General features: G+C 40.1%; 1 protein-coding gene across 1 annotated transcript in view; it reads right to left on the reverse strand.

Annotated features, from left to right (window-relative positions):
* The window catches only part of LOC127625856 (forkhead box protein P4-like), a 157,033-nt gene that overhangs the window by 51,675 nt on the left and 88,638 nt on the right, over positions 1-16,720 (reverse strand). The window contains 2 exon segments of the mRNA XM_052101269.1: positions 3,684-3,773; positions 13,389-13,511. Of these exon segments, the coding sequence (XP_051957229.1) occupies positions 3,684-3,773; positions 13,389-13,511 (213 nt within the window).

A 16,720-nucleotide genomic window follows, 5' to 3' on the forward strand; every position in this document is an offset into this window, starting at 1 on the left:
TTCCTCCTACTCTCCATCGCTGCCTTCTTCACTCCTTTCTCTTTCTCTCCCTGTTTGCGTCCCGTGGGACACAGTTCAAGTTCTTTAACACATTGTGTCTGCACGCTGTTTACATTAGATGCAGTTGAGTGGCTAAAGCTAGCGGAGTAACAGGCCTGTCAGCTTGATTTATGAGCACATCAAACAGAGTTTGGGCACGCCAAGCCCGACTGACAGCGCTACTTCATTAGGCTGACTCTAGGGTGACTCCACAGCTCAACCGTCAAACCGAGAGAGAGAGAGAGAGAGAGAGAGAGAGAGAGAGAGAGAGAGAGAGAGAGAGAATAAAAAACAGAAAAAGTCTGGTTTGTTGACGCACAAATGTGTGTGGCAACCATCTCTCTCTCGCTCGTCTAACTGACTTCTCAACCTGATTGTACTGACTGGCAGTGATATGTGCGGCAATTAAAGCATCTTTTACTGAGAGAGAGCGCATAACGTGTCATCTCTCCATTTTGAACCACTTTACAAAAACAAAGCCCCAAGCTTGAGCTTCCAATTTCAATCACAGATTATATGAACAGACCACTTTCCATGCTTGATGAAACTTTATGCTAATAATGACAAATGAAAGGAAAATAACATATATAGATGACAATATTACTGCTTGAGGAGGTTGCGTTATAGCCAGAGATGTGGTTAGTGTTTCAAGGTTGTGTGTGTGTGTGTGTGTGTGTGTGTGGTTGGTGTCAGTAAGTGTGTGAAAATTATCATACCCCAGTTTAATATGCAGAGTCAGCTTTAAGTAAGCTCTTTGTAGGTTCATTTAATCTAAAATAGTAATGTTGTGGTGTTATCAAAATATTTCTCTGTTTATTTGAGCATTCCGTCCAGTCCAACACAGCAACATTGGCTTGACCAATGGGGTGAGAATGGGTCGGGATTATCTGTTTCCTGAACAGTTTTCTGGAATCTGTTTGAAAAAAAAAATCCTTGGTCTGGTTTAATGGCACAGACATTTCTTAAGATATTCGATTACCCCTTTGAGAACTACTCTTTGAGTAGGTTCGTTACCGTTACAGTATCTCACAGTAAATGTATGTAGAAGTTACTTGACGAACATAGTTTTCTTTTGGGGAAGGGCTCTGCCCTTGTTTTTTTAATTGCTAATAGCCTTATAACTAGCCTGGATTACATCACAGCCATGATTTGCTACATGATAATGCTAGGTGGAGGGACACTATCATTCTAGAGAGCATTTTATTGGACTATAATGAGTGAGTGCAAAATCAGTGATCAATATTTTTTGTCTATTTCCCTGTAAAAGAAAGACTGGACATTTTAAAAGTATTTTTCAATAAGAGTTGATTGAAGCTAACGGACAAAGCACAAAACTCTAATTATGATTTAATGGGGTTATGGTACAATGGAACCGTGTACATGCAATGTGTTGGGCAAGCATTCAGTCTTCATTTGCACACCAGCGTAGAATGTTTCTGGTCTAAAGGCTGGGTAAAAAGCACTAAGTAAATGTGAGGTGATCCGTGGGGGGGCTGAGTTGACCATTGCCCATCTAGTCTAATTTCCCTGCAGTCCTTCTACTCTAAGAGCACACCATTTCCCTAGCTTCCAATATTTAATATGGGGAAATCTATAAAAAATACTCCTGAGGCCTAGAATAAGGTTAGTCAAGCTTTTTTTATACATTTTCCCTCCCTCTTATTTTTTCAATCTTTTCTTCTTCTTTTTTCCCTTCAGTCTCTGATATTAGTCTCATTTGAAATGTGTGTGTGTGTGTGTGTGTGTGTCGGTCTGTGTGCGTGTTTTGGACACGTTGTGCATTTTCTCTATCAGTCATGTCGCTGTCTTGGGTATATCATTCAGGTCTTAATCCCTGTCCTCCATGGCCTATACTATAGGGTTTCTCAAACTTTTTTGAATCAAGGACCCCTTCGGCATTGAGCGGGATGCGATTTATATTCACATAAATGACAGTTACACTGAAGTCAAAAAATATATATACTGTAAACTGCATAAATACAATGAAATTACGTAATATTTACCACTATTAGACAGATGGTATGGTTAAAATAAGGGACACTGAATGAGAAAATATATGATCGTGTTTGATGTGAAGCTGGATCGTCAATTGTCATATTATACTAACTTATAATATGTCAGATGGATAGAGTCCAAGAAACAGAAACATCTGTAAATAACACATTATTTGCTGTCACCATGGAAATAGGCTGATTTTCCCACTCTTAAATTTGCGGTCCAGAATCTACAACTTATAGCCTATAGGCTGTTTGATTATATTGTTTAAAACATCTTTTATTTGCTTTAAAAATTGCAACAAAATTTTCACAATTCAGGGTTTTCCCACTGACCCTCTGGCTATTTGAAAAGGACCCCCGGGGATCATTGGACCCCCGTTTGAGAAATGCTGTCCTATAGCATCCAACCCCCACACACTGTACCACCTCAGACTTTCTAACCTGCTAGTCAAGAGCTCATTCACTGACCCTGTTTACATGCAACTAAGGTTTTTTCAGAAAGTAGCATTCTGAAACGTCATGTGAACGGCCGTTTACGGGATTTAGAGAAAGCGGTTTAATACACCTAGGTTTCCCAATTATTGCAGCACAATTTCACTGCAGGTCGCGATTGAAAGTTAAGGATACAAGCACAGCAACGACTCTGGAACATCTGGAAATTAAGCGAACAGAGAATAAAACAGCAAAGTCTTCCTCAGATACCATGCTTGTTATTTACACAAGCGTCTCTGGGAAATTACGTTGTTGTGGAGAAAGATGGTATGGTACATAAAACATATTGCTGGGTCTGTAGATACTGTAACTTGCATGTTGCTTGTTGCTAGTGACTGTGCTAACAGTTATGTGCTAATCTGTGCTACCTTTTGTTCATTAACTCTTGCAGAAACAGCATGATTAAATGGCGTCAAATACAGTTGTGCGGTTCAGGCCGCTGACACGCCAGCTGCAAAAGTTTAGATTTCATTTGACCGTCAGATTAGCGCAGATCTCCTCCTATCCAGCAGTGTTCAGACGGGCAATTACGCTCTCGCCTTTGTTGTGCTGTAGTCTTATCCTCCGTGATCCAACATGATTCCCCCTCACCTTCATTACCCAGATCAGGTCCTTCTCCTCCTCTAGTGCCTTAATAGACAATTAAAGAAACTCGTCAACTCCACCATAGTGGGTTGTAATAGGGATTTTCCACAAGGCTTAGCAAGCGGCGACTTGTAAATGAATACTTAACGAGTATTAGCGGTGATGCCGCATGGTAAGGTTTGAAGCATGACTTTGGTCGATGGCAAAGAAATGAAAATCCATACTTCCTAAACATCTTAATCGGCATTTTTGAATCGCCCAATACACAAAACACAATTAAGTGGATAAGAGTGGAGGAAAAAAACATGATGGCATGCATCTATTTTCATATTAAGGAGTTTTAGTACTGCTCTGTGATAACAGAGCCTTCATAAGGTCTTTACCAAATGGTTTATGCATGTCACTCAGGGAGGTGAAGCAGAGCAAGTCATTTCACATATCAGAATAGTTATTTTTACAGAGTTTATGTGTCAAATGATGCATCAGCCACCTTGAGGATGCTTATCTATGGTGCTATGAGGGTGAAGTGTACTATGAAGTGCTCACAGAGGGTGGGTGGGGCTTTCTCACCTCTTTGGCCTGCTTCCCTGCTTGCTGCTGCTGCTGGGTTAAGAGCTGGAGGTGCAACTGCTCCTGTTGCTTCTTGTAGTACTCTTGCAGCTAGACAGAGAGAGAGAGAGAGAGAGATTTGATTTTAATTTAAAAGGAATGTAACACTAAAAATTAATAGTGAAAGCAATCCAAGTCTCAACAAACAAACTTCACTTTAACAAAGACATGGCAAATATGTGGACAAAAGTTCATCATATTGAAAGTTTGATAACATACGCTTTCAAGAAAAATCTGTACTGCAAAAACCTGTACTGGAATGAAGGTTTGTTGCATTTTTTTTATACACCCCCAATGCTGGGCGATGTGACGTTATATAACATGGCGACGATATCAAGAGTTAACCAATATAGATTTTACTATATTGTGTATATCGTGATATGTAAATATCCACGTGTGCACTCTGTGGGTATCTATCAGTGGCAGTGATTCACGTGAGACTGAAACCAGGCTTGAGCGTGCAATGAGTTGCGGCCGGTAGAATCTGTGCACGTTGGTTTAGCGCCAGATTCACTAAAAGAATTATGTAGATCAGGCAACGCTGCAAACATGCACACAAACTTGTTGCTGATTCTTTGCAATTCTGATTTTGATGGCTGACTGTGAGCGCTCTATAGCGGAGGATGCAGCAGTACACTGTGATCTGATACACTCTGCTGGGAAAGCGTCACTGTGATCCAGACACCTGAATCATCTCTTATATAACATGCCGAGGTTTGCATGACTACACCGCACATCTGTAGGCCAACTTATCCATCTTTTGATGAATTATTGCTTATCTGAACAATAGAAAAGTTAAGAAAATGAAGGGAAGCTTGTTAAAACAGGTGCGACTGTGGTGTAGGTTCACAACAGCCTAAACATATTAGAAAAATGTAATCTACAAACTGTGTCGCACAACGAAAATCACTTGTGGCTATACAAACATCTGTTTTACCACCTCAAAATGAAGCACGCTTTTATAAAAGACAATAGATTTATTTTATTTTCTGCACGTGTTATTTTTATGGTGTATTTTTTTGACTAAAATGATGTAATATTTTCTTTGTAACTTTGCTTTGAAGAGATCTTGAGTTTCTAGAGGAAAGTTCACAATAATATTGGTCAACAACATACCAGACCGAAATGTGGCATAATGTGAAATTTAGTTATTTGGTAAGGTTGATTTAAAACAGAGTGTTTATTTAATTTTTACTTTGGCTGTTTGTCAAGTTCTAAATAATGAGAAAATTATACAAGTGGACATAGTTTTCATTAAAAATGCATTTATTTCACTGACTGATTTTCCAAAACTAGGCATTACTATATGGTTATTTCTTTTTTTTTTTTTTTTACTATATCGCAATATCTAATCATTATCTTGATATAAAATTACTCATATCTTGATCCTGAAGATTTTGTTCATATTGCCCTCCCCTACGCCCCACAAACCTGATAAAGCTTCAAGACTAATATTAAAACATCTGTGGGGGTTAGTGTTGCCACCTGTCCCGGTTTTACCGGGATTGTCCTTCTTTTTAATAACCTGTCCCGGGAAATGTATCCACTCTCCCAGGACACTAAATGTCCCGGTTTTCGAAAGGCTACGTGAATATGTATATTCAACTATCTATTTTCTCTCCACTTGAAATAGCCTATGCGTTGTGCACAGAGTGGTCCGTGTCTCTTGTGTGTAGAATCCGCTATCATTGGCTCTGGGACGTGTGACGTGACGTAGGCTACGTCATCTAGCGCGTCTGTCTTCTTGGCAGCTAGCCAGTTACTACAGGCGGCAATTTGAGAAGCAGTGTGAAGAAGATTGTACGTCAACGTCGTTCGTTAGCGTTAACATGGGTGGCGAGACGGAAGACGAAGATGACAGTGTGTTCACAAAGACGGACAGGCCAGTAAAAAAGAAAATGAAACGTTCGACATATTTTAATAATGACTGGTTGAAAAATGACAATTATTCCACATGGCTAAAGCCAACACCAGGCGACCCACTTTATGCTACCTGCTCCGTATGCTCAGTTAAAATTCTGGTTAAACATGAAGGCAAAACTGCTTTGGATGACCATGCTAAAACAAATAATTTTTTTTAGCAAGGCAACTGAATCCACTGAGCTGTTGAAAGTAGTTGCTTTTGTTTTTTCCATACCAGTCAGTAATGCCTATGCAGAAAGAGTGTTCAGTCATATGGAGGATGTTTGGTCCGATAAAAGAAACAGACTGTTAGTTGCAATGGTGAAGTCTGAGCTTCAGGTCAGATTGAATTTCAAATTGTCATGCACTGAATTCAAGACATTCATTGAAGAACAGAAACCACTGATAGCTGCAGCAAAGGGAAACGCCAAGTATAGATGGAAGACTAGGTAAGCTAAAGCCCATTTATGTATGATTTTGTTATTCCAATGTCTGATTGAGACATACTAAATAAAAGTGGCTATAGATGTGGCTAAGGTATGGTAAATGCAAATCTAATGTCATCCCTCTACTTATTTCTTTAGCAAAGCAAAAGCAAGCACAAGCACCAGTATCTAAGCAACCAGGTAAGCTATAAGTTAAGATAAGTGAGAATACTTGAGATGTTTAAAATATTCACGACTATGCACAATTTTACTGCACAACGACCAATTGTGTCTTCTGAGTCTAATGTCTAATGGACATTTTCACTTGTGAGCAAAGCGGTGGCCGGGTCATTGATTTGTCCAGGTTTTTTATCAGACATAGGTGGCAACCCTAGTGGGGGTGCTCAATGGTTCTAAAACCATTAGCTCAATTTTTCCTAAATAGGCAGCTGCCGTCTAAGACTGCATCTTAACAGTAAAAAAAGCTCATAAGTGTCTGATTTGGAACACGGCAGCAACGCAATTCATAACATAAAAAGCATTAGCATGTTGCTAAGCTAGTGCCTTGATATTCTTATTAGCAAAAAAAAAAAAAAAGACATAGCATACACAACTATTGGGCAAAATAGTTCATTTTGAATTACACTGAACTAATTTCTTAAAAAAAAAAATATTATTATTTTCTCCCATTTTCTCCTCAATTTGGCATGTCCAATTCCCAATGTGCTCTAGGTCCACATGGTGGTGTAGTAGCTTAGACAGTCAATCCACACATCTTATCACGTGGCTTGTTGAGCAAGTTACTGCGGACACCTAGCGCGCGTGGAGGCTCGCGTTATTGTCCTCGACATCCATGCACAACTCACCACGTGCCCCACTGAGAGCGAGAACAACATTATAGCGACCACGATGCGGTTAACCCAACGTGACTCTACCCACCCTAGCAACCGGGCCATTTGGTTGCTTAGGAAACCTGACTGAAGTCACTCAGCACGCACTGGATTCGAACATGCGACTCCAGGTGTGGTAGTCAGTGTCTTTACTTGCTGAGCTACCCAGGCCCCCCCAACTAATTTCTAACACTGAACTAAATTCATTTATTGATTTTTTTTTTTACATTTATAATCAACATTTCTCTTGCTTTGTACGCTAGCTTGGAGTTATAACTGAACTTGTCACAACACATTATGAAATTGCCCTTACTGTGAAGCACACACGCTGTCTTAGGAAATCTTATGGGGCCACTAATTAAAACTGAAGTATGTCATTTTTGCAACACTAGCTCCACCAAACAGTTTACGCCCCTCGTCTAAGGTTGATTAAACCGTCAGATAGCCATGCCCCCAACTCAAGCCATTGGTTGAGTAATGTTGTTGGGGCGGGTCACTCAAAACAAACACATTCATTTTACAGTGCCACAAAGACTCAGTGTTTAAAGTTTTCGAGAAATTAACATATAAATGGCTAACCTATAGTTGTCTCTACATATTAAGCTGGGATAGAAGAAAGTATTATAACACTCAAAAAGTTATACTTCAGCTTTAAGTTGCCTACCTTTTGGAACAGCTTTCAAATCAGGAGAGCACCTATGATGCCTTAAAATGCTGCCTTCATAGGCAGCTCACTAGGTTTTGGAACAAAGCAACTACCACAAAACCCAACAACTGCCCTCGGAGGCCACACTGGCACAGGAAAATGCAAAATGTTGAGAGTTCAAAATCAGTAATGAGGTAGCAGGGTGCAAGGAGTTGCCTATGCCTGTGTCTAAAGGCAATAAGAAAGAAAACAAGATAAAACCAGATCAGCTTCTTGCTTAAGGGGCAAAATGCCTCCATAATATGGCATATTCATCTTTTTTCCCCACTTTTTTCAGCATTCCTCTAAAAGGCAGTTTAAACACCTGGCAGGTGGCGTCTGAATGTGTCCTGTAAATCATCTGTTCACCTTTCTATTGATAAGGCAACCCTGACAGCGTGGAGACAGGCTTCCTTATTTATGATTGACTGAACTAAAAAACACACAACACCTGTCTGGGAAAGCACTGGTAAAAACTTACCATTCGCTGCTAATCTAAGAGCAGTTTTTGTTACCTCCCGAGTAACAGTTTTGATTAGGACGCAGGTGGGAGAAGCCAGTCAGAGATCAGCATAAAAGAGAGTAATTTTGGCCCCAAGCTCCTGAGAGTTCTGCAATACAGACACCTGCCCCTCTATTCAAGGTACTAATGCATCAGTTATGCAAAGTTACATTAATTAAATACAAAATCATGCCATTTTGGAATGAAAACAGTATCTTTTTGATGTTTCTGTTCTGCCAACTAGTCAGTTTGCTTGAGTGAATTGTTTGTGTAAAGTTAATAAAGCACAAGTAAGGTGTTTACACACTGGTTACTGATTCAGAGCTCAACTGAATAGGCTTCTATCTCCCATACACTGGTAAATATAGACATATGTGTGCGTTATCAAAGTGAAAACAGCTCACCATGGCACACCTTGTCAACTCTGATTACAAGCTTTGGGAACAATCGAAAGCATGTGGCAGTCAATGAAACTGTGTGTGGCATTGGTGGGAAGGTATGGTTCATTCTTCAGAACAATGAAGCTTATTAGAAAAAATTAAATAAAATGGGTGTATGCTGGGCGAACAGTAGAGAAAGAGGATAAATCATTTACAGTTATCAACTACTAATTCTGTTTGATATGCACGTAGAATGTGAAAGGCCAAATACAGAAGTAGAATGTGAAAGTTGAGATGTATAGTAAAAAAGGACTTACATATTGACATTTTTCTCTCCCAAAATTATCATATCACTTCTGAATACATGGATTTATCCAGATTACTACTTATGCTACCTTAATGTTCTTTTGGAGCTTCAATGTTTTGGTACCCATTCTGTATGGACCAACAGAGCTCATATATGAGCTCTGTTGGGGCAGTGGTGGCTCAGTGGTTGAGGCTTAGGGTTACTGACCAGAAGGTTGGGGGTTCAAGCCCCAGCACCACCAAGATGCCACTGTTGGGCCCTTGAGCAAGTCACTTAACTCCAGGTTGCTCCAGGGGGATTGTCTCTGTAATAAGTGCACTGTAAGTTGCTTTGTATAAAAGCGTCTGCCAAATGCATAAATGTAAATGTAAATATATTCTTCTAAAAAATCTTCACTGTGTTCAGCAGAAGAAAGTATGTCATACACATCTGGGATGGCATGAGGGTGAGTAAATGATGAAAGAATTTTACTTTCTTATGTGAACTATTCCTTTAATGAAAGCAAAACTCTAACCAGAGGTAAAATGGCTTTGATGTTCTTTTTAAAAATCTGAAAATAAATAAAGCAAAACAAGATGTAACTTGCATATATGTGTGAGGTTTTGTTTGCCAAAGATTTTAAATATTACATTCAAACTAATACTTGTTATTTTCGCTTTTGAGGAAGAACAAAAATGAAACATGGGACAGGCTTCCTGTTATGCTTGCATGTTTACTTTCGGCTTTTTGATGTAGCTACTTCCAACTAGCTACTATTTTACAGAGTCTTAACACAGGACTGGCTTGAGCCAAGTAACACTGTCGTAACAAATCTCTAACTGTAGCTTTGGCTAACCGCAGTGGCCACCGCAAACCCACCGCTGTTAGCTTTACTTTTAAGATTATTAATTTACCCAGAAAAGCGTATTAAGATTAAAATCTCAGCTTCGCATGGATGGCCTATCTGACATGGAAGTACATGTTGACCAAAAGTGTAGAGCATAGAGGCCCTTGGACATGCTGGGGCCTCAGAGGAGTGTCTGGGGGACGCTCGCTCCAGCTGGTGAGGAAAAGTAGAATAATGATTCCCTCATTAGCTCCTTATCACACATACTGTTTACAGATAGGTAAATGCTGACTTATTCAAGGCTATGAGGACAAATTCAGAATATTGTACCACTTTAAAGGAACAGTTCAGTTAAAAATGAATATTTTTAGTGCTTTTGCTAAACAACTGCTTTTGTATTGAAAGCAGCGCATGGAATATGCTTTAAAATGTCTCCTTTTGTGTTCCACAAGAGAAAGTCTGACGACAAAGCTGCTTGTTTTCAAATTGTATTAACAGTAACTAGGAATGTTAGTAGGTTGAAATAATTTATTTAGCTACAGTATATTTATCATTGCAAGTCAGATTGTAATATTATATTTGTAAATAATTTGAAGTCCTATTGAGGCCCTCTTGGGAGTTTGCTGAGGGCCCCTAGTGGGCCCTAACCCCTCGTAGAGAACCACTGCCTTAAAGGTACTTTGACTGCATTTGTTAGCGCCTCGTCATTGCATTATTTCTGTTGACATGTGAAATGAAATGTAAAAGAAAATCCCCCAGAAAGGCATCCACTTATCATTCATTTCTGACATATAACAGTAAGAACCAACTGGTCAGTGCAGATTACAAATTTCTCCTTTCATTGGCTCTGACTTTTCTCAGAAAAGGAAAACTTCAAGTTGACCCAAGTGTACGCAAATCTTTGTGGCTTATAAGACTTAAACTCGCTCATCTCACGCTCTTTTCAATAGGTAAGTGGCTCTATTGAGCATCACTGAAATGCCGCCTTCCTGCTACAAAAGCTGCCTCACACTACTGCTCTCCTGCATTACAGGATATTGAAGGTGAGCTACCTGCATCTCTGATGCCTGGCCCCGGCCCTCCTGTACAGAGGCAGTCAGTGAGCCGTAAGGTTTGCAGCGAAACTCCATTTAACACACTAGAGGTGATTCACTTGCAATATGTTGCCTGTCTCTCCGTCTCACTGCGTGTAGAGTTTAAATTTTCATCCACGCCTCACTGCTGCCCGCCTGGCCCCGATGCCTCTCGCCCACTCATTAACCCTTTAATTCATGCCAATATCAAGCTGAACAGTTGTGGGAATAATTAAAGTATAATTAAGTTTTTTTTTAATGATTTGATTCAGTGGGCCCCTTTCACGTTAACTGCGTGCCTTGAAAAGCATTCACCTTAGATTCCCATTATTGTGACCTTGGTTTTACTTAACAGCAGAGAGAGGGAATAAAAAAAAGGGAAAAATATTTCAGCTGGGCTGTAATTAAAGGTTGGTGGGATGTTAAGGTTAACTCACACATGCATAAGTGCACACGCATATATAAACATCCATTCTCTCTCTGTCTTTGCATGTAAAATCATATTTGTAAGGCTATTCATATGCAGAAAAAGCCAGAGCCCACTCATTCTCCCACACACACTAGGATGAGATCAGGGACAGATTACTGTGTGTGTGTTTATGTGTCTGTTGGCAGCCTCTCTGATTGCTCCATTTGCTGTGTGTGAGAGTTTGAGCGTTAAGCGGCACTTCTCACGTGGTTCATCACCACTGCAAATCATTAAACCCACTGGCTTTTCCAGGAGATCTAAAACGGCCCATGAACTGAAACTATTTCAATTTCAATATCCTCGTTAAATATAGAGAGAGAAAAAATAAAGGGGAGTGGGGGGTGCAAAAGTGCTTCGAGTTTCTTTGTCAAACAGCTGAATTTTGATTTCTGTGAGCGACTACATATTTCCATCCTGATAAATGTCAGATCTACTCAATGCAATTTATACTCGCCTAAAGCAACCTCCTCCTCCTCATTATTATTAAATCAACTCTCCTCTCTGTCAAGCCAAAACTTCTATCATTTATTTTAGAGAAAACTATTTTCTTTTTCTTTGAACAGTGAAAAAAAAAAAGAAAGAAAAAAAGAATCGTACATTCAAAATCAGCATGCGGAAGCGGTATCGGCAAGGTGCCTGACCTAATTTCTGCCTGAGTGGAATGTGAAAAGGTCGTAGGGGTGGAGGGGATGCAGAGTTTTTGGACGACAGCAGTGCTATGTTAAATATTTGAGAGACGTGTGAGAAACGGGGATGTTTGTTTCTTCATGTCTGCTCAGAGGCCGCACCTCTAGCCTCCAGGCGATATCGCAGCGAAATAGCAGAGGCCCCACAACTAACAAACAGAGAGAGAGGGGAGGTGGGAAAAGATATGGAAAAGTTTGTCTCAGCAGATGGGTGAGAAATGGTGTCTTTGCTCTAACATAAGCTCTCCCTGACCGCCGGCAAGTCAACGCAAAGTGATACCAACCAAAGAAGACGCTACCAAGACTAGTATGCTAGTAAACGCCGCTTATAAATGCAGAAGCCAACGAACATCAAAGCCAGGAGAGACATCATTCTGGGCATGCCTGTGAGGATGCAATCAAAGTAAAGGGGTTTCAGAAATGCGATTACATTGCACACTTTGACATCTAGACTCAGGGCTTATTAACGAGGATCACTGTGCATTTACTGTACGATCCTACGGCAGTCCATAAAAGCACTGGTAACAGCTGTCGAAATGAAGGACGTCAGTTGAAAATTTCCTGCAAAAATTCTAAACTCCCATGTTGAGTTAGCAGACTTTCTTATAGAACTTCTATAAAACATGTATGGTATGAGCATTATGGAGGTCTGGACACGAGGGCAAAAGTTTTTTTTAAATGAGCAATATGTAACATTAACAGCAAGCGTTTAAAATGGGCACTGCAGCCCAATTTCAAAATATTGGAGAGAATCGTCCCCTCCTCCCCAGACTCGAAGCTCACGTGGGTTGCCAGGTTGAGGACACGCAACAGGAACGAGCAAACTGACAATGGCAAGCGATGAGCCTTTCACTGCATGTTGATCAGCTTTTTTATAACTCTGTTAATGTTATCTAGATGTATTGCTGGCTTCCATGGCTGCAGCGAGCTGTATTTTTCTGCTAACTCGCTTCATATCTGGCAAACAGAAGTCGAAATACTATTGGGAAATGGGCAGTGGACGGGATCACACAAGAATTCAAACAAAAACACAAACAGAAATTCCGGCCCAGAACAGACATTTCAAAGTAGAATATACTGGCTGTAGCATTGTTTCCGGAGAAGCCAGTATTTCAACTTAGCATGTTACCTAAATCTCTGATAACATATTATGAAAATGTTTAGTAAAGTAAATATATAACATATTGCTCCTTTAAGGAAGTGTATGTGCATGTTTTACCTGTTTTACACTAAAGGCATTTGCAAAGGTGAATGTGTGTTTATTTAATGCGTGTCCCTTGGCGGCAACTTGTTATCAAGTTTAATGGGGCAAAAGTGATAAGAGCTGGATTCCCAATACAGGTTTACCCATCCAGCTTGTATGGGACATGGTGTAGCGAATGGCGTACAGTGATATTTTGATTAGTCATTCAAACTTTTCAGAAGTTGCACCAATTCGCTTACTTTGAAAAGTACATTTTGTGTGGGCATGTCTGAGTAGTCCAGACATTTACAAATATTGCTTTAAGTTGTGTGTTTTACCTGTTGCAGCATAATGGCTTGTTGCTGTTGGAGTAAAGCTTGGAGTTGAGGCGGAGAGAGGATTTGCTGCATCTGCTGAGGAGTTATCATCTGTGGGGTCATCATCGCCATGGATACAGGCACCTGTGACATAAAAAAATAGGCCAAAACAATAAGTGACTGCATGCACAATTTTTGGGACACAACACTAACAAAGTTGTTTAGCATAAAAATGTATAATGACAACTCAAAATGCAAGCTTATTTATTAACCAATGTTTAAGCTTACCAGCCTTTTTCAAGGTATGCCAGTTAATGAATAAGTGTGCATTTTTTTGTTGAGCAGTTATGTTTTTTTCTGTATACATTTATGCCATAACAGCACCTCGTGTGCGTTTACTTTAGAGTCTTTTCAAAGAGCATACAAATGTAATAGAAACGCCCTTAAAATCAAATATTTATTCATATTACCATGAACTGCATTGGCCCAACAATATGCAACATTATTAATAAGACATATAATGATTTGACTATTGTCTAAATGCATAAACGACAGCATTAGTGTTATTTACCAGCCTAACACATGGAACAAACACTGGGCCAAATATAGTTTTACTACAAGTCGTAACACCGTAAATTGGATGCACAGCCTTTGAATAAAAAAATTAAATATGGGAATCGTTTTTTCCAACTTTTAAATATTGATAAGCCTATTTATATTGCTATCCTAACTATACATGATTGTATGGTTAGATGCATTTTATTATGTATATTTAGCACCAATTAGAACATGCCTGCACCCACCAGTTGTCACACATCCATCGCAAGACAAGGACGTAGAATTTGTTTTTGTCTGTCTCTCGCTCACTCTGTTTCTCAAGCATCATAAAGGAAGGTTCCTTAATTAATTAACTCTTTATCCTGTCATGTCAAAAAGAGTACACAAAACATCAGCTCTTTTGACACAATAGCTCCACACTGCTTTCATTGTAAAACATTGGCAGTTTTTACAAAACATAGAGAGAGCTGGAAAAGCCTAAAAAAAACGTGTTGATCAAATCTTCCCTTGATTATGTAGTCTTTATCAGCTTTAAAGTACTTCAATAAACATATTATTATGATTTGTTATCTAGAAAGTCACATCTTTGGCAAAAAATAACAAACAGTGTGATAAGATAAGCTATCAGCAGGAAACGACTTGCAACAGTCTGGAATAGAGAGTGCAATTTGCTAGACAAGAACGAGGCGTAAAGATAGAAAACGTGATGCTTATCTTACAACAAATATGCAAAAACAAAACAAAAAAAAAGGAGAAAGGGAAAGAGAGGGAATGATAGAAGTGAGAGAGGGAAAAATAGATGGGTTGAAAAGGCCTAAAGGCAGGCTGCCTGTACATGATTATATAGTTTAATGCTGTGGGACTGGCCACTCTGTGAACTTATGGGCAGCTTTTTAATGGGCCAGCAATTTCCACCATTACAATTTGTGGGCTGCTTCCTCGAATACAGCTAGTGATCTACCATGAATACACACGCACACACACACACACACACACACACACACACACACACACACACACACATACACACACACTGCCTCTCTGTGGCGTTCCATTTATTTTCCTATTTACTGCTCAAGCGCCAGAACTGATCATCTCCCTGCAACTGCTCAATAAAAATAAAGCTATTTACAGGCAACGGCTGGCTTACAGCTGACATACGAGTACAAACTACAAGCGTGCATAATATGTACATTTATCTACATTTTCTACTCAAAGGGAATCAACAAGACAGGCAGCACGCTGTGACGACTCCCCAGTCCACTGGCAGTCCGATCTTATATTTGCATTCATTTGTTTTCATGTAGCGCCTGAGCGCTCATATTTTCAGCAGTTTATCTATTCAGAGCTCAAGGGCTCGTGAGGAGGGGTAGAGGAAGAAAGGGGGGTGTTAAGGAAAAGGAAAGACGATGAGAGAGAGAGAGAGAACTGTCAGACGCAAATTAAATCTGTAAAGGGCTGATTTGACTTTGTAAACAAGATTGGTGGTAAATACGAACACCGTCTCTCTTTCTCGCTCCTGTGTTGGTTGAGAGAGGGATAAAAGCTTGTGATCGTAAGCCTCAAGGCACACGGTTATCGGTGTAGGGGCACGACCGTCAGGCCTTGTCCAATACTTTATAGTAAACGTCTTTATCACAATCAAGCCAAGCCATCCATATACAATCTCAATCATGAAATTCTTCCCTGCATCCCAGAGGGAAAATTAGGCTATCTTTTACCCTCTATTTTATTGGGTGGCATGCCACTCACCTTGATTAATTATAAGCGTGATGCAGGTGAGGTTGTTATATTACTATAACGCTTACAGCAAAAGCTGGCAAGCACAGGCACATTTAAGATGATGATATCATGCCGATGTCTGATGCCATCATTTGGATAGAGTACAGTGAGGGTTGACATAATGACAAATGAATTGAACACTAGGGCGTTTTGATGTGCCATCCTCCACCAGAATTCTGGCATCCCGCTTTGATAACTTATATCTAGTGTTAAAACTACAATTAAAGCTTTGAAACAGAGTACGTGCACCCAGAGAGGAAGAGTTGTCTGAAACAATGCCAAGGCGCCATCCAACCTGAGTGCCAAGGGAAGGACCTGTAGCAGGCCTACTGTTGTGTATGTGTGTGTGTTGTTACTGTGAATACTGGGGGAGAAAGAACGTGAGATAGGGCAAAGAGGGGGCTCGGTGTGGTGGGCACTTGGCGCCATGCCAATTTGCCACGCAAGGCTGCTTGTCAACGGGAAAGAGCTAAATGAAAACCTGTAATTAATTGCTCCTCTGCATCCCATTCTCCCTCAGTGACAACCCATACGTTCTATTTTATACACATGTTCATTGACATTTTCAAGTTGCAGGCATAATAATTACCAGAGTTATAACACCTTCTATTGCGCCACGACAGTGGGATCGACGAGCTGCCTAAATGCTGAGTTGTTAAGGTTTGACGCTATTAATTGCCCCTATAATCTAATATCACAAAGGCGGGCCATTACACACCGTGAGCGGAGCGTGCAATTCGACACTACGGTTTGAGAGCAGTGCAGGAAAACAAAAGCGCGCCATTAGGGACTTGACGGCCGCAAACAAAAGCATGGCACAATGCGGAATTATATTTTCATTCGGCTTTGTCTCTAACCGTAAATGATTTCCCCCGTTCATTTGCTGCTGAATAGACCCAGTAATAGAGGAGCCTCAAACCCCAACCATTTTAAGTCAGGCATTTATTAAAAGCATTTAATTTTGTTCTTTCTCCATCTCTCTCTCTTTAAATTAACATGCAACAGGAAATAAA

The sequence above is a fragment of the Xyrauchen texanus genome, chromosome 32 (assembly GCF_025860055.1).
Source record: "Xyrauchen texanus isolate HMW12.3.18 chromosome 32, RBS_HiC_50CHRs, whole genome shotgun sequence".
Taxonomy (NCBI): domain Eukaryota; kingdom Metazoa; phylum Chordata; class Actinopteri; order Cypriniformes; family Catostomidae; genus Xyrauchen; species Xyrauchen texanus.